The sequence below is a fragment of the Fringilla coelebs genome (assembly GCF_963513975.1).
Source record: "Fringilla coelebs genome assembly, chromosome: 1".
Classification (NCBI taxonomy): domain Eukaryota; kingdom Metazoa; phylum Chordata; class Aves; order Passeriformes; family Fringillidae; genus Fringilla; species Fringilla coelebs.
Window position 1 is genome coordinate 144,255,868 of NC_140028.1, and position 21,615 is coordinate 144,277,482.

The following is a 21,615-nucleotide window of genomic DNA, read 5'->3' on the forward strand; positions in this document are numbered from 1 at the left end:
GTCAAGGCAAGACAAGTATCAGCTGTAGCAAGTAGCAATAGATGGGGATTTAATGAAAATTATCTGAGTTTTGATACTTCACGTTGAAGACAAAGAATCTTACTGGATACTCAGCTGCTTCTGAGAGTCTCCTGAACTGTGGGGTCTCCTGGAGATGAATATTTATCTGGGAGATCTTGTCTTTTGGCTCCAAATGCATCTTCAGTCATGAAGTGCTCTTGCTGTATTTTTCCTATTGTGCATGCTCACATCATGCATTAAATCCTTGATAACTCATTGTAGCAGATACAGCAGTTAATCATATTTTGGATTTAGCAGGTGGAAATGCCTGTTTAGAAGGATACTAGAAAGAGGGCAATTCAGGAAGACTTCTCAGGCAGGAGATGATAATATATGTTACAGAGTATTTCTGAGCTGGTGGCAGAGTTCAGATATGAGCAGGTGGTGAGTTTTGACTCACTGTGGGGTAAAGAAATTACTCCCATGGGTTGCTAGACATGGCACACTGCTAAGATTACATTACATGTGGTAAATGGGACTACAGCTTCAGAGCTTCTCAAAATGTGTAAGAGTTCAGGGTGAAAGTGGGACTTGCTTCATGACTTCCAAAGAGACATAATATTGGCACTGTGTTTTTGCACTGCTGTGCCAGTTGCAGTTCAGGATGCCCAGAAGAACTCCCATTGATATTTTGGAGAGCTCTTTCTCTTTGTGTGGGCCATACCAGCAAAGGTAATTATTGAACATGGCCTGGTAATTTCTAATGAAGACAGTTCAATCCCTCTACTGATTCCACAAAGTCTGATTCAACAAAGTTCTTCAAGGCAAGATTAAAAAAACTTGTACTTTGCTTTCTGCAACTCCTTCTGGGATTAGACCATAATTTGGCAGTGTTTTCTGAGTAAGGTAACAGAATTTGGGTGGTATTTGGAAAATTTGATGTGTAGGACACAGACAAAATGCTCCTGTGATGATCAAATTTTGCATATGCACCCACGACGCAGCTGTGGAAACATTTTTATATAAGGGGGTAAACATTAAAATAATCTGTGAAGTTTGCTTGGAAGTGGATGACATAGTATTTGCTGTTCAATAAAAGAGGACTGGTTTAATTTGTGGTTAAAACCAGGTAAAGTATTCCACCCTCAAGTATTACATCCTTACCCCAGTATGTCTCTATAAAAGACATAATTTTACTGAGTTTGACTCCTTTATGTAACTGTCCTTTTGTTTCAGACCAGAGTAATATCTTACTCTTTTTTTTTAGCTGGCAGCTCTCCCTCAATGCTGTCATGTCTCCCTTATCCTCTTCTCCTAAACTCATGAGCTAATGCTGCTTTAGGTTGCCAAGCTGGCCAAGAAAACCCTATTCATAGCAAGGGAGAATTATGAGCTGCCTCTTGTTGCTGGCTTTATGTTGGACCTTTGCATTGAACTAAGAATAGAAGGGAGGGGTGATAAACTGCCCACAAGCATCACCTCCTCCAGCCACAACCTGCCATTGCTCTAGGAATTATTCTCTGGCCTTTTTCTTTCTGGAATGGTTAGGAGGGTTGATGTCCAGGTCCTCAAATGTTTTTGTCCTCTCGCTGGTCAGTAGTAAATCCATCGAGGTTTGTTGAAGATGGTTGATTTCTGGATTTGACCCATCTTTAAAAAATATTCCTCTGACTATGTAGCACAACTGTGTTATTTTTAAGATGATTTATGTGAAGGTTTGCCACCTTCTGACTGGGCTGTTTGTAGCAACTAAAATATTCCCATGAACATCCAAAAACTCTACAGCACATAGCAACTAAGCTCTAGTAGCTGTCAGACTGCAGTGAATTGAAGCAAATTTCTGTTCATCTTTTATTAAATATGTGCACATGCAGCACATTTCTTTAAGGAAAATAAAAGATGACAATGTCTCCTTTTTGGATGCATTATATTTGTACTTCAGCATTGAAGAGAGTCTGGTAATTATAAAGCTGTTTAAGCGATTTTATTTTAAAATTATAAAGGTACTGAACTTGAGAAAACAAATGCAGTCGGTTATTTACCACTGACTGCTTCTTTCATTCTTTCTGTATTTAATTTAAGTGGACTTTAGCTTGTTGCAAATAAAAATACTAAAGGACTAGCAATGCATACCATGATTTGTGTTCTTGCTGTCATGCAAATTCACAGAAAGAAGGAAACATATTAAAGAAATTTGATAAGACCAGGTGGTCTGAGTGAATAATTTCCCTTTCATTAACATATTCCCCTTATTAACTCTGTAATTAATTGTACATAGCTAAGGAAAGCTATGGAAATTGCATTTTGAGATGTATCAAAGCTGACTTTATGCTTCAGACTTCCATGCAATTTACTATTAATGAAGCAAGAGATGGAGGCCCCAAATCTATAATTATTACTTACTATTTGAATGACAAGCAAAGAATTTTATCAGCACAGTTTCAAATGAAAGGGGATTAGCAGCTAATGTTGAAATTGTTAATCTTTCTTATTAAAATAATTTTGACGAGAGTGTTTAGCCTGAAAGAGGTTTCTGGAACATCATTTACCATTAAAACAGCTATTTTCTGAGGCTCAGTATGAATTTGTCTAAGTTTGACAGCAGGGTGCAAATATTTTTTAAATGAATGAATATTTTATGGGAGCTAAGGCTGTTCATGTGTGAGCTGATGCCGAGCTGCTTGCTGTGTGCATATTCCTAGAATGTGTAGCAGGATGGTAGCTCAATATCCATCTCACCAAAGTGAAGATGTCTACTGAGATAACAAGGGGAAAAAAGCTACAGCAGGAAAATCTGAGAGCTGAAATTGCACCCACGGCTGTGTCTGCAGACGAGTGGTTAGCGGGTGGGAGCCCAGGCAGAATCAGGCCCTAGATCTTGGTGTTATATTTATGACACAGTGTTACTTCATGTTTATTTAGGCCTTCTTATGCCTTTAAATACTGGTGTATTTTTAGGGTTTGTATATTGGTTTTAGTATCATGTGCCTCGAGATGACTCTTCAGTGCTGGGTGCTTCACACCCACACGAGTGCTTGTGTACAAATACCATGAACAGCAATAGTATCCTCTATAGGTATAGATAAATATTTGGGAGCAGACATACAATATATACAACTTTTCTGTGTTAATGGAAAATTTCTTAGCATTTTAAATTTTTAAACTTTTCCTTGCAATATTTGCAATTTTTGTCTCTTACAGCAGTGTATAAGTGAAGCTGACAAGGCTGTTTGTGCTCCTTGGGATGTGGAAATTGTGAATATATAGTGACATAAATGGTGAAAAGCACAGCAGTGATAATTTATAAAATTTAATTTGCAGTGGTCTCAGCCACATCAGTACTGGAGGAGATGTATGTTAAAGAACCCTTTTAATCTGCCTGTGTCACATTACAGAGAAAAGCTAATGGAAAAGATGTCACATGTCTTTGCCAGTGACAAATTTTACCAGTAGAATAGATAGAGATCATTTAAATGCTTTAAGACATTATTTGCATGAGTAGATGGACTGTGTAGAAGTACCATCAATACAAAAACCCTCATGTACCTGCTCTACCGTGAGATTACTCCAAGCTTTACTTCTGTGTGGAGCATGTGGAACTTGACTGGGCTCACCCCAAAAACTGCAGCTTGCAGAACTAACCTTTTATCTGTAGTCCTACAAGGTTCCTTGGAGCAGTCTTGCAGAGGGAGTACTGTTGCAGCAGGACATGTCCTGAAGTGTCCATTCACTTCATTCATCAGACAATTCCAAAGGAGTTTTAGCTTAAAAGTAGCAGTTGGTAAATAGCATGCAGTAATGATACCCAGAGAAGCACTTTCATATAAAATCCTGTTTTGTATGTATTATAATTATGTGTTAGGCCAAAGGCATCGAGGGTGCTTCTTAACCTGTAGGAATCATAACAAACCATGTAGACTGTGTAGACTGTAGACACCATGACAGTGTGGTAGGCTGTGGTGGACTTAAAAGATGGAATTTTTCAAGGATGAAGCTAATGCAGAATTCAAACCCAAAGCTTTTCTAAATGAAGGAGTATTTCTGATGCAGCTATTTATCTACTGCTTTATCTGCTGCTGGGGAAGGCACCTGGAAGGGTTGGCTTTATTAACCACTGCAAGCTAAGATGGCCAGGGCAGTGCTGGCTCACAGCAGAAAGGTGTCCTGCTGCTTCTCATGGGTGTGTGTGTGTGTGTAATGCCTACCTAAAAAAAGTGCTTTCTTCATTTTTCATTGCCTCCTTTCACCTTTTGATGTCTTTGTTTGCACTGGACTAATTTGATTGAAAACATCATGATAGTATCTAGTTGCTGTAGTAAATGTACTAATGGTGCCTAATACACTACTACTTCTGGCAGTCCATAAATGGCTTATGTTTCATTTGAAGTTCTGTTGTACCAAGAAAACTCTGTGGTATCTGAGGGTATCCACCAGCATTTGACTAAGCATATGTGCATCCTCATAACTGAATTTTGAGAAACTTTGTCCTTCAGGTAAGATTCTGGGGCCTGACAAAAGAAATTTTGGGTAAAGTCACCAGAACCCTTTCAACTCACTTTAGTAACCAAAACAATAAGAAGCCCATGCTTATTTACTACTTTTGATCAGTAGAGTCAAAGCTCTTTTTAAAGGTTGCTATCATTATCCTGTCATTTTAGTCCAGGAAACTCAGGCACAGACAGGGAAGACTCTTGACCAAGACAAACCCTAAGGTTGGAAACAGAGCCAGGAGTAGACCCCCATTCCCTGGTGTCCCTGTGCTGACCTCTCACAACTCATCCTTTACATCCACAACTCTGACTTTAACAGAAAAAGGATTGTATTGAAGGATAATATTTTTGCCCTTTTGTGTCACTCATTACTCTTTTTTAAGACATGAAAATATAAAGGAATTCTGGACTTGGGTTTGTCAGATTTCATTCTGCGAGTTTAGTTTTCACCTTGTTATCTAAGAGCAAAATACCCCATATATGGAGAGCTGACTGAAAGATATTAAATACATATTGAAAAAGCTTGTGAAAACCAAACTGAGGATGTGCAGTCTATGGTAAATAACTCTATGATGGAAAAGGATGCTTTCCACACATTTTTTGAGTTTCTTCTGAATTGATAACAGTTTTCTTCAAGCCCAATCTGCTAAATCCTAAGCAATCATGCACATGCACCAAATTTTAGGTTCTTTTTCTTTCTGTTTTACAGTCAGCTGTACTTTTACTGTCTACCCAAAACTACTGCTGTCGTCCCCTCTACGTATTCTCCTTGCTCAGCAGTTGAAGGGAAAGGTTCCAAGGAAAAGAATCAGCATCCAAAGAAATGTTGAGGGCTATCAGTTATGACCAAAATTTGCTTCTTCCATAGCATTTAGCTTTGTTCTGGCTTTTGTTTTTCTGACTTTCTTCCTTTGCAGTGTCGTGTCTTCTTTCATCATTTCACTTCTTTGTTGACCTCTAGAGTATGTTCTTGGCTTCTTCTTCTGTCCTCTTTCACATTGTTTTTCCCTTGTTCTTATTTTGCCCTCTGTCACTTCAAATGTTTTCATCTGTGGATTAGACCAGCGTTCCTCTAACTTCTTTAAAGTGTTATTCTTTACTGGCTTCCATGGAAACCCAAGAGTCCCAGGAGCAGGCAGGATGTCTTCAGCTCATGCACTTCTAAAGCTTTTCTACCATCACTTCACAATCCCTTTTGAATGCTTTCATGAGAAAAATATTTGAGAATCACTGAGCTAGGCCAGCATCAGTTGGAAATCCCATGGTGCATAGATAAAAGGTTACCTGAAAAATGGGACACTTCCTCCAGATTTGGGAGCTGGGCAGATGCCAGCTGCATCTTGCTCACAGCCAGCATTGCCTATTCTACTACTGCATGTTTTTTCAACGTGGCTGTGAGTGTGACATGGCAGGGGTACAGCAGAAGTGTCTTCTCCCACAGTGCTCTCTTTTAAGTCCTGCAAGGGCTTCTGTGAAAAAAGTTTCTTCATTTCCTACTGTCATAAAATCATTTAGGTTGCAAGAGACCTCCAATATCAAGTCAAACCATTAAAAAATCAACTTTTCATTCAACCTGCTTTCTGAGCTGTTTTCTCTAGTCAAGCTCTTTGTTTTTACTATTGCACTGAGTTTGCTCTGCATCCATGGGACTGGCAGTTCACTAATTGTGTTGCTTCTCTGTATGCAAACATGGAATTTCCATGGTTCCAAAATGGTCCTTAGTGCAAGGATGTGATCATTGAAGGTGTTTGTGGAGTTTGAAGTGTCTGGTCTCTGTTACAGGAGATTTCTAAGGAAAAGGCTGACCATCCAGTCTGTTCTTTCCCTGCTTTTTCTCCCAAGTAACCTGATGGTCACTTGTGCTTAAATGCACAGCCTGCCTCTAGGCTGTGGGTGTAGCATGAATTGCAAGACTTCTTGGATTTCATATTGCATGTTCTCAATTTTCTACAACCTCTGTGCGTGTGTTTAGGTGCAAACTCTATCAGTTCAATGTCTTACCTTGCCCCACCACCCAAAAAAAAAAAATCCCAGAAAAGCAGAGGGGCTTTCCTTTATGAGTTATTATTTTTTCCTGGAGAAGCACTTTTTGACTTTCATTCACAAGTTTAAGAGTAGCAGTAAGTACTTATCCCTTTGCTTTAGCAGGGGTGTTATGTCTGTAAAAGAAATATTTTCCTGTCTGCCCTCATGATGGCCAGTGTCTAACATAGGGATATTTTTCCAGACTATCTATAAATCACATCATGTTCTGTATCACTTGGATATACTTGGCCATGGTTGCCTGGGTTTTACTGGTCTCATTATCTCTGTAGAACTTGACCACACTTGAAGAGAGGATTATTTTTAAACATGATGTTTTCAGAATTCTTTATTTATTTCTCGATAACTTTTACAGATATAGTAAAGGAAGATGACAATGCAAGTGCTCTGAAAAGAAACACAGACTGTAATTCATTAAAATTTAAATTTGAAAATACAGCATCCAACAGGGAACCCAAATTTAGATGCTTAATTGAGTTAGCAGGGCTATGAGACAAAGCCAGGGAATTTGGTTTTATGTTTTCAGCCAGGTAATTAGTGTGCAGTAATATATTTTTAAAGTTTTCATTTCAGACACACAACAGACGTATTAATGAATCACAAATATGTCTTGGATTGTGGTATGGTGTTAAAATATTAGTAAAAAATGAAGTGAGAAGGGATCATTAGAAAAATTGATTTAATGTGTAAGAAGAAAATAGCAGTTTTCTGTGAGAATGGTGTTGGGTGTCAATATTGACAAAGAGTCAAAGGACTTGATTTGTATATTTTTGTTTAGTTTTCCAGCTAGTTTTTACATGCTTGTGCTTTTACATTTTAACAAAGCTACCAGAAATGCTTCCCAAAATGTCTCAGTTGATGAATTCAGCTGACACTCTCCTTGGTGCCAGTTCCTGTACTGCAGAGCTGTCTTTAATGGGGAGGTTTGGGCTGAGTTTTTTCTTGTTTTGGATTTATTTTTGGTTTTACAAAATGTCACAACATATCCCATGCTGTGAAATAGCAGTAATTGGCTAAGAGGTTTATGCCTTAATTTTTTTAAGTAATATTGTTCCTTTTTGTGAAGGCTATTTATTATTTGAGATTTTTGTAGTGAAATCTATTATAAGAAGTACAGAAATTGTAGAAACTGCTTTTAGATAATTCATCTTTTACATACATATTATTTACCTTGGCATGTCTTTGCATAAACAGCATTCAGCATGTGCATAAATTTATCTACTCACAGACACTTAAACCATGTACTTCTAAACAAAATCCCCAACCCAAAATCTGTACTAATTCCATCACAGTCAGGACATTTAGTATATTTGTAATTATTAAAATGTTCTCAGATATGGATTCATTATGGTGTCCTGACTTTTAGCCATGTCTATAAACATGATCATGGGGTTAAAAAACAGCTGTCAAGAATATTCCTGCAAAAATTAGTGTTTCAGGAGCATATTCTGTGACTCTGGGAAATTCATTTCAATGTTTGTGCCCTTCCCTGCAGTGATACTTGCCTCCTCTGCAGAAGCAATGTGAGCACTTTCAGACAGTTGGACAAGAAGGAGCTGTAGAAACACAGGCATTGTAAGGAAGCAAATTATATTCCCTTTTATGGCAATCATCTTCCCTTTTTTGTTGAGGTTTATTTAAAGCAAAGTAATTGCAGAGGTGAAAATTCAGAGGCATAATTTAGATTTCAAAAAAGGGGGTAAGGAGGAGGAGATGAGGGTGGTTGTATTTTAAGACCTAGAAGACACCATTAAGTAGCTGATATTCCTTAAGAAGGGATTCCTTGTGGAGTGAATTTCTTTATCTTCTGCTATATTTAGAGAGCCAGGTAGAGTAAATATTTCATAATTAAGCATTCCCTTTTGTAAGTGTTTAACTTAGCATTAAACTTAGCTGCATTTCTTTTTAAAAGTATACCTGCCTCCACCATTCCAGTCGAAGCAATTCTTGGCAGCACATGTATTGTCCAAGATCTCCTCCAGAGATGACAACCTGTGACAGTCCAGGCCAGGCTGTATCCATCCATTTCACTGGGATTTCATTGAACACCTTTGGCAGCTGGGAGCTGTAAGAAAAGGGATTAGCAAGTGTTTGTGTGACACACACTGATCCCAGCACCTGCTGATTGGATTGTAGTAATCCTTTTACAAGTTACAAAACTCTATTATCAGAGCATTAGGAGAAGGAGAGATGGTGATGTACACTGCATCAAGGGTATATTAATTTAGGCAAACAGAACATAGGTGCCATCTAACATGCTTGTGAATTACAGCCTTTCTTGCCAAAGTTGTACACTCTGGTCCAGTCTGGTAGATAATGCCTTGCACTGCTTATTCAGAGGTGATACTTCTCTAGCAAACCTGGGACAAAAATGTAACATTATTTAAGATGGCATGCTGAAAGCACAACTGCTCTCTGTGTGCATGCTTAGGTATCTACAATGAGCTTTACATCTAAAAATATGAAACTGAAACTATGGAATGTCATTTTTATTGTTGGCTGGTATCACCATGGAAGTTAAATTATTTCTGAATAATACAACCTATTTGAAGCAATCTAGGGATATCATTCTCAACCACACTGAATAGTTGCTTTGTCAGTGAATTGCCTCCCTCTGGCTTTTTTTTTAAGTTTTCCTTCATCACCTACCACATTATGTATGATATTAGTAGTGTTTCATGCCAAATTACAAGTAGAGCTCCATAGTATTTTTCATTACCGAACTGAAAAGCTTCAAAACTGTTTTTTTCACTGGTGTAATCATGTCCTGAGAAATAGGAGAACTATTAGATCAAAACACATCATGGTAGTAATGTGGCTGCAAATGGAGGAGGAAAAATAATTTCTCAGTGTCTTTTGCAAGAGAAAATACAAATTCCCAAGTTTTTATTTCCCATATTTTTTCATTCGTGGTTACTGTAAGCAGGAGATCTGGGATGGCACAGGACAAGTTACAAAAGAGAAAGGAGCCTTCAGCCTGAAATGCCTGACTAATCAGGTGATGAAATCCTGGTTCCAGTAAAGTAGGGATGCAGAACACTCCCCGGGATTGAGAGCATGTGAGTCTTTATAGCCAGGTGGAATTTACTGAGATTTCTTCCAGATACAAGTTCTGTGAGATACTGACAAGGAGCTGCCACTACAGAATTTTTCATTTTATGTGTCTCTATAAGCCAAATATACCTACCCCTATAAAGTCACACTTCTTTGCAGTTAATATTGAGAACTTGATGTTTAAGATTAAAGCTGGTATTCCTAACATTTATAGATTGAAGCTTCAGAGATGGAGCTGGTCTTGGTACCAGTTACAGGCTCTGCATTATTGGGGATTGGTTGGATTAGAGCACCAGGAACAACTGTGGGACTTCCATGGAATAACTATTGGCAAAAAATTATTTTCTTCACAAGCTAGTTGATGGAAAGACTGAAATTCATTGAGAAAGTGCATCCTCTATTTATTTAAGGTCTGCTTTGCTAGGCAGAAAAGTAGGAGAACATGGGCATAGTTTGGCTCTGCTCCCATGTTTCAGCACCACTGAAAGTTTTTTCATGGAAACATGTGATGAGCCCCCAGCCTTTTGTCTGTGCAAGGACACCAGGGCAGCTCAGGGAAAAAGACTGATCTTCTGCAAGCAAGACCCCAAAGTAACTTCAGTGTTACTATGAAACTGTGCTGGGAAGTGAGAAACGCTTAAAAAGTGTAGAAAAAACATTGTGGTGCTCTGCAGGACCTGAATATGGCTCAGAGTTGTAATAGGAGCTTTATTTGATCAGCTCTGGACAAGTTTGTGCACACCAAAATAGGAGAATAAACTAATAATTTTGTAAAAGAAGAGTGGGGAACAGGAACAGAGAAGAGAAATGAACTTTTCTGTTGCTATTCCCTGTGTCTAGACTCCAGCCCTAGAAAATAATAGAGCACATATTAATAAAGGAGTTGCTGTTTATCTAGAGAGAGATTTTTCAAGGGCATAAAAGGAAATGCAAGGGTGTCATTTAAGAGGATGGGGAAGGCTGGAGTCTTTCCTTTGTGTGTTTGCTAATCTCCTTCACCCTTTCCATTGGGTAGTTGAACAATGAGTAAGAATGTGCATAATTTTCTAAAGAGCAAATCTTGCCTGGACAAACCTGATTGCTTTTTATTTAAGTAAAACTACAGAACCCAGTAGATGAAGTGAAAACAACAGATGTTATACATACAAATTTTAATATAGTCATGACACTGTCTCATGAATAGTTAATTGAAAAATTAATGCCAAAGTTTTAGAGGACAATTATGTGGATTGAAATGAGGCAAAAGGTTGATATACAAAAAGTAATGATCGACAGCTATGTCTAGGAGTGTCTGGCAGAGTACAGGAATTGCTCTTAGATCCAGTTATATTTAACTTTTTAAATAATGATGTGGAAATGAGTGGAAGTGATTATGACTTTCATCACAGTCTAAAGTTCTGCACAGATGTGATGACAGAGGAGTAATTCAAAAGTTTGAAAGTGTTAAACCTGAAAGCACATACAACAAAGAAATTATCTTTGAAGAAAAGAGCCACAAGAAGTCGTATCTATAATTTGCATAGATCCATTAATTTATGATCTGTGAAGACACTGGAATATATACAAGCAGAAATTGTGGAGAACAGCAATATTCTGAATAAACAGACTAAAGTTGAAATACATGGCTTGCTGAAAATGAGAAGCAAATTAAGTTTGAAATAGAAAAGCAATGTTGTTGACATCCCTATTAAAAAAAAAAACTCAAATAAGAACTAGTGTTCCTTATTAAAAATTTTTGTCTATTTCCAGGTATACAATATATAGTTCAGAACAGTCAGAGGCACAAGAAGTAGTAATGAACTGTTCTTTAGACTTCTGCTTTAGATACAGAGCAGCCAAATGTTAGAAAGATTCTAGTGAAGTACAAGAAATGACATGATTTGAAGACCTGGAAGCAAGTAATCAGATAGGCTGCTTCTGTCTCTGAGTTCTATAGCACTGTGAGTAATATGAGTGGGAACAGAGAAATTTTCTGTGAAGCCACTAATGATAAGGTATTAAGCCAGAAAATGGAAGGACAAAACCATATGTGTGTTGAAAGCAAATTGGATTTATGCAGAAAAGTATTTTTCTTACATGTAGTCAATGCAATGTTACTAAAGAACACAAAGCAGTTCAAACAGAGTAGCAAGAACTCTGGGGCATCCTGGGCCAGAGCAATACAACCCATGAGTTAGCAAGGAACAAAGGCAAAAAAACCACTTTATTTAAATTAACTGACAAGAATACAAAACAGATATTTTCAAGTGTAATCTTTTTCTGCACAATTTGCTGTACAGTAGCTAAGACAAATTCCTCTAGAATTTCCTCTCCTCCTTCTGAGGAAGCCTGGGAAGCACAACAGCACTGCCTGGCCCTCTGCATCTCTGGAAAAAGCAGCAGCAGTTTGAAAGCAGTTTCCCACACTGTTGGGTGAACAGTGTGGATTTGAGCAGTCACCATTCACAAGGATTAAGATAATTTCACATCCCCATCTTCAGCTGACATTTGAAATTCGATCAGACCTGTCAAGGTCTGTCAATTTGAGAGCTGCACATATTTTCACTGAAAGATGCATCCTCAGTCATGGAAAGGGTTTCTACTTAAGTACCATATTGGAAGCATGTTGTCAAAAATAATTGTGGCAACTGAACATCAGCTAATAAAATAGGCATTTTTAAAACAAATATCTTGACAGATGCAAACCATACTGTCTCTGAAGAAAGCACTGTGTCTCTTCAACCTGGAGAAGAGGAAGTGGCCTCAAGTTGTGCAAAGGAAGGTTTAGATTGCACATTAGGGAAAATTTCTTCACCAAAAGGGCTGTCAAGCACTGAAACAGGCTGCCCAGGGCAGTGGTGGGGTCACCACTATCTCTGGAGGTAGTTAAAAGACAAATAGATCCGATACTGAGGAACATGGCTTAGTGATGGACTTGGCAGTGCTGGGTTACCAGCTGGACTTGATGATCTGAGAGACTTTTGCAACCTAAATGATTCTGTGATTCTATGATTTAAAGATTGACCAGTCAATTAGAATTTAATAGTTATATTTTTAACCTTTTTTAGTCACAGAGCATGTGTTGGACTCCCTTCTTCATAAAAGAGTAAAGAAAAAAATAAAGAAAACCAAAGTAGTTTGACACCCTGTTACAACATCAGCTGCACACAGGAAGCTCTAACAAAAGCCATGTTTTACCAAAGCTGAGCTGAGCCACTGTGCTCTGTCTTTGTGCCTGTGTTCAGGCACATAAAATCTATCTTAATATGTGCCACTGGCAGTGTCTCTTCAGCCCATTCATTGTCCCTGGGACAGCTTTTCATCCTCTTGCTGAAAGCTCCCCTTTTGCCTTACAACTGGCAGGTCTCACACAGTAATGATGGATTTTATAATACATCCACTCATTACATCAGCACATCCTCCTTATCCCCACAGCATGTTTGGTAGCAAGAGTATCTCCTCTGTCTAAACAAGAGAAAGTGGGGACTGGGCTACCAATTGTCCTCACAGGTCAGGCCCTGTGGAAGGAAAATTAAGGTTAATGGAATGTAAGGTGCATCAGAAGACCTGTGCAAGCAGATGGTGTTTGTTTAAATAATGGCATATACTTGGGATTACAGGACTTGCCTTGTTGTGCCCATATTGTGAGGCTAGACCTCTGCTTTTTTCAGCAGGCTTGAGGAGCATTGCAATAACAGTGGTGACAACCTCTATTTATTTTACCTGCTGCTCCGGGACAAGGACAATCATGTGCGTGTTTGACACGTTGGTAATGAATTTTTTTGCACCAGGCAAACTTTGCAGAATGTCTCATCAAAACATCCTAATTAAGGAGTGGATGTGAGTAGACATACAATCTCTAAAATATCAGAAGTTCCACTCAATTTAATGTACATCCAGCAGCTCCCAAGAGAGTGTTTCAAAATCACTAAGCTTCTGTTTAGCAAAGTGGGGATGAGCATAGGGGCTCTGAAGGACTGTAAATGAAAGATTACTTAACTCTGAGGGAATTGTCTGGCTCCTGAATGTTTTAAAGCAAGCTTCTTCCTCAGTAGCTTTCAAAAATGTGTGTAAAGCAGATGTTCATATTGGGCAGAGCCTTCCATGGGTCCATTCAAATAGTCAAACACATCCTCAAGGTCTTGTCAGGAAGTGCCCTGTGAATCTGATCCATGTGATGCAGGAATTGAAACCACACAAGAAATGGTTGGTTAAAGTAAAGATTTCAGCATGTTTTCATTTGAAAATTCATGTTCACATGAAATGTTCAAATTCATGTTTAAATCTTTACACTCAAGATTACCTGAAAAATAAAGGTTAAGGTAATAACTTTTAAAGAACATTGAGTTATTTGAAAGTTCATGTGCAATAAAAGCAGTCAATTTACCTTAACTGTAAACTTTACCTTAACTGTGACAGATTTGATGATTTAAAAAGGAAATTAAATTTAATTTTAAAATTCAATCCTTGAAATCATCAGAGAGACAAGCTGGAGTCAACAGAAAGCTCCTTACTACATTCAGTCCTGCGTTAGGAATCAAATGTTCATGGCCCTTTTCCTACAGCTTTGTGGGCCTACCAGGATTTTGGAGTGATTCAGTGTTGGCAGATCTGTATATCTGCATAAAATGTCCCTGAAGTCTGTGGGACATTGGTGATGGGCATGTCAAAACGAATCAGATTATAAAACTGTGGTTTAAAATGGGAAGATGCTACGGGCTGGTCCTTGACTGCCTGATCTCTTCTGCATGCTAAACAGCTGTTCTGAAGCCAGCAGTCTTGGCTCTGTGGTATTGTAAGATTTTGCTATTTTTTCGCTTTTCCTCATAAAAATTCTTATATACCAGCAAATCTCTGCTCTGGAGGGGTTATCCTTTTTTTTTTTTTTTCTAATGATTTCAGTATACATAGCCAGGCACAGAATTGCTAGGAGAAAAGAACAGGATCTTTAGCCTCCCTCCTTTCCCTGGTAGCAACAGCCTTTTGACAAGGACAAACAAACTATTAGAGGATGGTTTCCTCCTGTTAACTTGCAAGTTAATGCTGGGGACACGTTACCAGACCCACACCCTGACACACACCGGGGCCACGCCGCTCTCCCTGCTCTGTGTCCGTCAGGTGACAGCTCTCTCTGCAGCAATGTTTCTTCCTTCATTATAGAAAAGAAGCAATCACACAGTAGGTGTTTTGATTGTATCTAGGCCACCACTATTTTTTTCCTCCTTTAGAAACCTTTCTTCTAATGCAATATCTTTCTGTGTCCTTAAAGACATCCCTTCTGAAGCATCGCTTCTTGAATTGGTTTTTCAGGACCAGGTTTGATTTACAAACCTTTTGTAAAGACAGCTCCCAACAAACCCTGCACCAAACAAAGCTGTGTGTCAGGGGCTCTTTTGTCATCAAAAAGCTGCAACAGAGAGCTGTATCCTGCCCTGCCAGCCAGGTGGGAAGCACAGTGGCACAACAGATTTGCAGAGCTCCTGTTTGGCAGAGGACAAGCTGCAAGTTTTTTACACCTTCTGTTAAACCTGTAGAGAGGGCGCGAGAGCCTTTCTTCTTTAAAGCACATTTAGGAAGAACAATTCAACATCAGAAAGATTGTCTATGGAAAGGGTTTTCTAAGCAATTAAAGTGCTTTGTATACTTTACAGTGAATCCTTTCTGGGAGCTTTTTCTAGACAAGGTTTGCTACAGATTGGGCTGTATTAGAGAAGGTTCCAGCAATAACCACTGTGACTGATGTTTGGGCCAGAAGCTCCACTATTGACCCCAGCCCTGAGCCTGTCTTATAAACAATGTGTATTTTTTAAATCTGTTCAGGAATATTAATTTCAACCTACCTAGTACAGGCAATATGGAGTTTAATTTACAAATATGAACAGGTGTAATGTGAGATGGTTCTCTTGCTTGTTGTAGAAGATGGCAGGCTCTGCAAGGTAATGAGCCTCTATAAGCAGGTTTAAAGTACCAGGTGATTGCTTTCTTAATTTTCATGTTAAAGGGAGGGAAAGATTTCTGGGTTCCCCCACTCTTCCTCCTTACTGCTCTCCTCCCCTCACACAGTTGGGTATTTTCTGATCCATGGGATGAAGGAAAAGGGCTTTGGTTCACTTTTCACAAATCTTTGGAGCTGAATTCGTATCCACTGTTGGAGCAGTGGGAGATCTTGCCTTGGGAGATCTGCAAAACCTTGAGATCAGCACCAAGATACTTTGAGGCCCATAATTCCTGCCACAGACAGTTTTCTTTAGTTTTCCCAATACTGTTAACTGAATGCAATGTACAATCTTTAACAACATATATTAATATTAATTAACACCTCCTCAGTTCAAGGCCCTCTCTGTGCCTGTTTATGTGCAAGATGAGTTTCTGATGACCCACTGCTTGAGCTACAACAGTTCAGCCTGGCAAATTTTTAATTCTTTTCACTATTTCTATCACTGTTGTGACATGCATATGTGCTTGAACTTAAGTTGTAAAATCCTTTGTTTTGACAGAAGTTGTTGTTTGTAATAATTTTCAACAATGGAATTTTGTTCTTTTCCATTGCCTGATGAAAGAGACATTTGGGCTTACGTTTTCTAGGTACTAAAGAAGAAATAATTTTCTCCTAAAGCTCAGTGACTGGATGTTTCATACATTTCCTCTCTGTTAGCACTGGCACATTTTCTCATTCTCAATTTTTATAGCACAAATAAGCTTGAACTCAACTCTCTATTAAGTAAATAAATGAACCTTAAAACTGAGCCAGTTTTTTTCTCCAAAGCTTGGGATTCCCACGCTTTGAGAAGCATCCTTTAAGCTTAGCTTTCAACCCAGCTAAGTCATTGCTTAATGCAGTATTCTTTTCATTCCAGTCCTACATGGAAGATCACCTGAAGAACAAGAATCGTCTGGAGAAGGAGTGGGAAGCTCTGTGTGCTTACCAGGCTGAGCCCAACGACAGCAGCGTGGCACAGCAGGAGGAGAATGTGCCAAAGAACCGCTCCCAGGCCGTGGTTCCATGTATGTACCCTTCCCTTTGCATCAAGGCATTTTGGTTCTTGATACATTCCCCAGTATTCTTTGCACAGTGGTGTGATAGCTGCAGAAGGCAGGTAAACGATGTGGAGTGGTTTCTGTGTGTACTGGAAATCTGCAGCTACGATTTTGGGTTGGGTACATGTCCTGTTGTCTTATGAGACCCCGTTTGTCTCCTTGTAAGTCACATATGTGTTACAAAAATGCACAGCTGTGTCACAGAACACTGCTACTGCAGCTGTGTGTCTCACCAAATTCCATAGCCAGAGTGATTGGCAGTGCTGGAATATGCTGTCTGTACAAGAGTGGCATCTGTAGCTATTCAGTAGAAGTCTCTTCTTCTTCCGACCAAGACAAGTTGGTCTCTTGTCCACCCAGCAGTAACACCAGCAGACTATAGGCAGAGCTGGATGATCTGTTTATCAGATACTCAGCTGTACTGAAGGAGCCCCTTTAGGCTTCAGTGGATAAGTTTCCAAGCTGGCTTCTCTCTGCAAGGCTTCTCTAAACACACAAAAATAAAAATATTGAGGAAAAAAAAGAACTGAAGTTTATATTCCTAGAAACTGCTCTTTCCTGTAACCAGCTGCCTTTTGAGATTGAAATAAAAGTAACATATTTTTGCTATGCAAACATATATATATATATCTCATAGATTACATTGGTAATATATGGACGCATATTTCATTAGGCAACCAATGAAACAAAAATGAAACTGAGAATATATGCACGGTCCACAGCAACCAAAATGCTCTCAATCAGTGTGCCCACAATCCAGCTGGATAGCTTGGCAAACATATATAGCTGGTTTAATTTTTAAAGTGCCCTGAAAACATTAATTTTCCCTATGAGAGTCTTGAGTAAGTAGTACTCCTCCTTTAGGAATGGAGAAATGACAGGTAACACGTTAAGTAAATGTCATAGCCAGATTTAGAGTGAAGATTCTTTGGAAGGACATGGTAATTTGACTGAGCCCATCAGTCCCTGCATATTTGCTTCAGCAGGGTTTGTCTCTTTTGTTTATGTAGTGGCTCTTTCTGCAATACTTTTCTACTCAGGACAGGATTACAGCAACTTAGCAGTATTAATTCTTCTGAGTAAATATGGTGCTGGTCAAAAGCCTTTTGGGGCAGCAGCAGTTTGCTGACTTCCATGTGTTTTGGGATCGGGTTTGTTGAGAAGTTCTAAAGAAGTCACCATGACAGTTAAAGTAGTGCAAGCCTTCTGTGCTCTTTTACATCCTGAAAAAAAAAAGAAGCACTTAACTGACATGAGAGGCAGAGAAAATTTTCCATGAAAATATGTATTGATCCAAGTTAATCTTCCTGCTTAAAGTGTTCCATCAATATGGACTTACAGTCAGACCATCTTAAGATACTTCAAGTTCCTGCTCATAAATTAAGCTAGACTGGTTTTGGTTGCTGCCACAGGGATAGCATGGGAGCTGCAGATGTTGCCAGAAATTGGTGCTGGTTATTTGACTGATGTAGAAACTGTGTCTTCGTGATTCAATGAGCTGTAAGATAGGAACCTTCAGACTAGACTTTTCTACCTCTGAATCCAGAAGTGTCATGGCAGTGACAGTGCTAAAGAGCAGAGGTTTTTAGCTTGGGTGTCATAGAATCATTTGGGTTGGGAAAGACATCTGAGATCATCGCATTCAGTCGATAACCCAGCACTGCCAGGCCACCACCAAACCACATCTCTGAATGCCACATGTCTTTTAAATGCTCTCAGGGATGGTGACAGGTAATCTGTCCCTTTTCATCATAGTGTACCTCATGGATGTATCAGCCAGCCCTGACCAGCCTTTGTTTCTCTGGCATTGCTTCTTCCATGGCATGTTGTTATGCCATTGGAGTGATTTGGTGAAGGTATTTGGACGTGGATAGGGTGACTGCAATTTATCTGAAGTCTGAACTATAAGTGGTTTAGTATATTTAAAAGGGTAAAATGATACATTTGCTTTGTTTCTTCAGTGTGGAAACTTCTATTGCAAATATTAGTGCACTGGGAATTTTCCTTTTTGACTGAATTGCACAAAATTACCTGCCTTCACTTTCTGAGGTTGCTGTGTACCGGTAAAGAGCTGTCATGTTAAAGATGTTTAAACTACTTACTACTTTGTTGATGGGTGGAAAGTATGGCATAGAGTTTAAACAATGTTAAATTTTGGTAAGGTGGTGGTTATTTTAGACTCTAAGATTAGACTGAGAGATAAGGCCCAGTTTGCCCACTTTTTTTTTTACTGTGTTAGACATTAAAACTATAGCAAAAAAAGCCATAGATTTGCTTCATAATGTATGAAGAAACAAACCTGATATGCTTTTGATATTCTACAGAGCTGTTATGCTACATTCAGTGTATTCTTACAGAGTAATGCCTTATTAGTGTTTCCTTACCCCCTTCATATTCATAATCACCTTGACAAGGTAGAACAAGATTGCCAATTCACATAGAATATTTCCTCTTAGAAAGGCTTCAAAGAAGCTTTAATATGTTGTATTTGCTTTCTGTTTTAATTTCTGAACGAGTGTTAAATTAATACAATATTATTTTTACTGATTATATAACTGATCTAATTATTATCACAATTTTATCATAGCTTACTCTTGTACCTAACTTTTCTATTTTCTATACAAACAGCTTTTAAAAGACTTGGTAGCAGAACACCTAGACACTGCACTTAACTAATTACTAGTACTAACAATTCAAGTTACCTGGACCTTCTAGATTAACAAAACTATATCCTTTTATCCAATCAAGAAGCAGATTGCTATAATTTAGGGCACATGGTGTTTATATTTAGTGCTATAATTTAGTGATGCCTATTTTGTTTATGAATACATGAGCAGCTCCAGAAAAGCTTTCCAATTTTTTTTTCTCTTTTTGCATCTCTGAAAAATAAGCCCACCTCAACAGAGTCAATACTGTATGTTTTTATTTATGTACATCATTAATATATATAGGTATTTGAAACATTTGGCAAACAACTTTTTGTAGTGAACATCTATCAAAAACTGTCCCCCATAGCCATATCCATGGGCTGTGGTATATATTTAAGCAACCTGGTTATCTCTGTGCTTTGCCTTTCCTCTAAAGGAAAGCAAAGCATTTAGGGGCAGAACATGCACCCAGATCTGAGCCTTGTTTGCCTTAAGAGCACAGCCTGGGGTTGTGCACCAGAGATGGGAACACTTGAGCAGAGGGTTGTGTGCATTATCCATGTTATGAATACATGTGCAAATAGTGCTCTGAAATGAAGGAAATCAAGCAGTCCAGAGCAAAGAAAAGTTCTATTTTCTGCAGATCATCTATAGGCAAAATAATGATAATCAGCAGATTATGGTTCTTCATAGTCTTCAGGCTGCACCACTTTCATTTCTCAGTAGTTCTTCACTTTCTAAATTCAGTGGAGTCCTGTGTAGTGCTTTGTATTAAAAAAAAAAAAAAAAAAAATCAGTCTAAATCTAGAAGGAAGAAAATGATGATCCAGGCAGGATGTGCCAGGCTGATTGATGTAAGATTTGCCTTACTCTGTGATGCCCAAATTCAGACAACCCAAATTTGCCCATATTCCTTTTTTTTCAACCTTATGTTTGTTGATTCTGTTCCTTCAGAAGTATCTGATTAAAAGGAAACAAAAGGCAGAGGGAAAATGTGAGTCTTACTTTTACAAGCTTTCAATCTCCATCTAACAGAAATAATCTGCATTAAGTTGCAGGGCCACTGTGAGAAGAAAAAGATTGAGAGAAGTAAAAGATTGAGGTGGCATATTACTGTAGCATTGGTCAATAACAATCATTAATTATTAAAAATAATTATTTGGATAATAATTCAGATTGTAATGACATTTTATTCTCAACTTAGTCATTTAAGCACAGGAATCCAGTATTGTCTGAGATGCCCAAAGTGCTCAAGGTACCCAGGTAGAACTAGTAAGTATAACACCAGCTCAGTGGGAGACTTGTGACCCTCCTGCCTGCTAGCCAAGTGTCTTTAGGACTCTGAAATATCAGTGGAAATCTACATTGAGGCATTGAAACCAAGTTTCTGGGCATGAGTCTGTGAGATTGTCAATCAGGATGCCTGAATTTAAGAGTCTCCATGTAGCTGCCTCCATGTGAGCCAGGCGTCAAAGCCCCTGGTACAGCCAGTGAGGAGCCAGTCACTGCAGTGACATCAGGAGAGCTGTGCAATGGCCACAGCTGGTATTTGGTTTATAGTGAAATGAATAGCTTTAAGATGCCACTGTGTATCCTGTGTGAGCTTCAGATGCTGGTCTAATAGGGTAAAAATCTTGGGGTCCTGTGTCCTGTCTGTTTTCCTTGTGCAATGTCTCATCTACCCTACAGTTTCTCAAACAGTCCATGTTCTAGTTTAACAACCTAAATCAAGCTCCATTAAGCACTTCACATGAATATATCTGTGTGTAGACACCAAAACCTAGCTTTTACAGTCTGTAAATTGAGATTTATTTACTGCAAACTCATGTGTGTTTGCTTATATCATGTCCTTGATGCTCTATCCTCTATATTTTATAATTTATACTTTACATGTATATAAAATCCAGCATTGTGCTGTGTTTCTCTGGAGCTACAGGTTAATATTAATCTTCTTATTTAGGAAGTCTCCCTCTCTGCCACATGTATCCATCTGTACATTTTGCTTTTCGTTCAGCTGTGGCTTGGCTGGAGCAGTAGCAAATACAAAGCAGTTCAGCATTCAGCAGCAGCTATTGGAGATACTTAAAATGATGCTGAGTTGTAGCTTGGCCAGATTGCAGTAGCTAGTAACAGCATTTGTCTTTTTTCTCACTTCCTTATTACCTCACCTCTCCTCTCCTATTTCTTCATTCATCTTTCTTTCTCGTTATTTAGATTGATCTTGTGTATCTTCCTTTTCTGACATACCTTCCTTACTTGTATTTCCTGCTTTTCCTGCTTCTCATATAATCAAGATGCAGTTTGCCAAAAAAAAAAAAAAAAGCTGTACATTCAGCATTTTCCCCATAGTTGCTCATTGTTAA

General features: G+C 38.6%; 1 protein-coding gene across 1 annotated transcript in view; it reads left to right on the forward strand.

The window, feature by feature from the left end:
* PTPRN2 (protein tyrosine phosphatase receptor type N2) overlaps nt 1–21,615 on the forward strand; it is a gene marked incomplete at both ends in the record, with an annotated part of 628,010 nt that overhangs the window by 553,522 nt on the left and 52,873 nt on the right. The window contains one exon of the mRNA XM_084216229.1: nt 16,424–16,571. Coding sequence (XP_084072355.1) covers nt 16,424–16,571 — 148 coding nt within the window. The remainder of the gene's footprint in view (nt 1–16,423; nt 16,572–21,615) is intronic.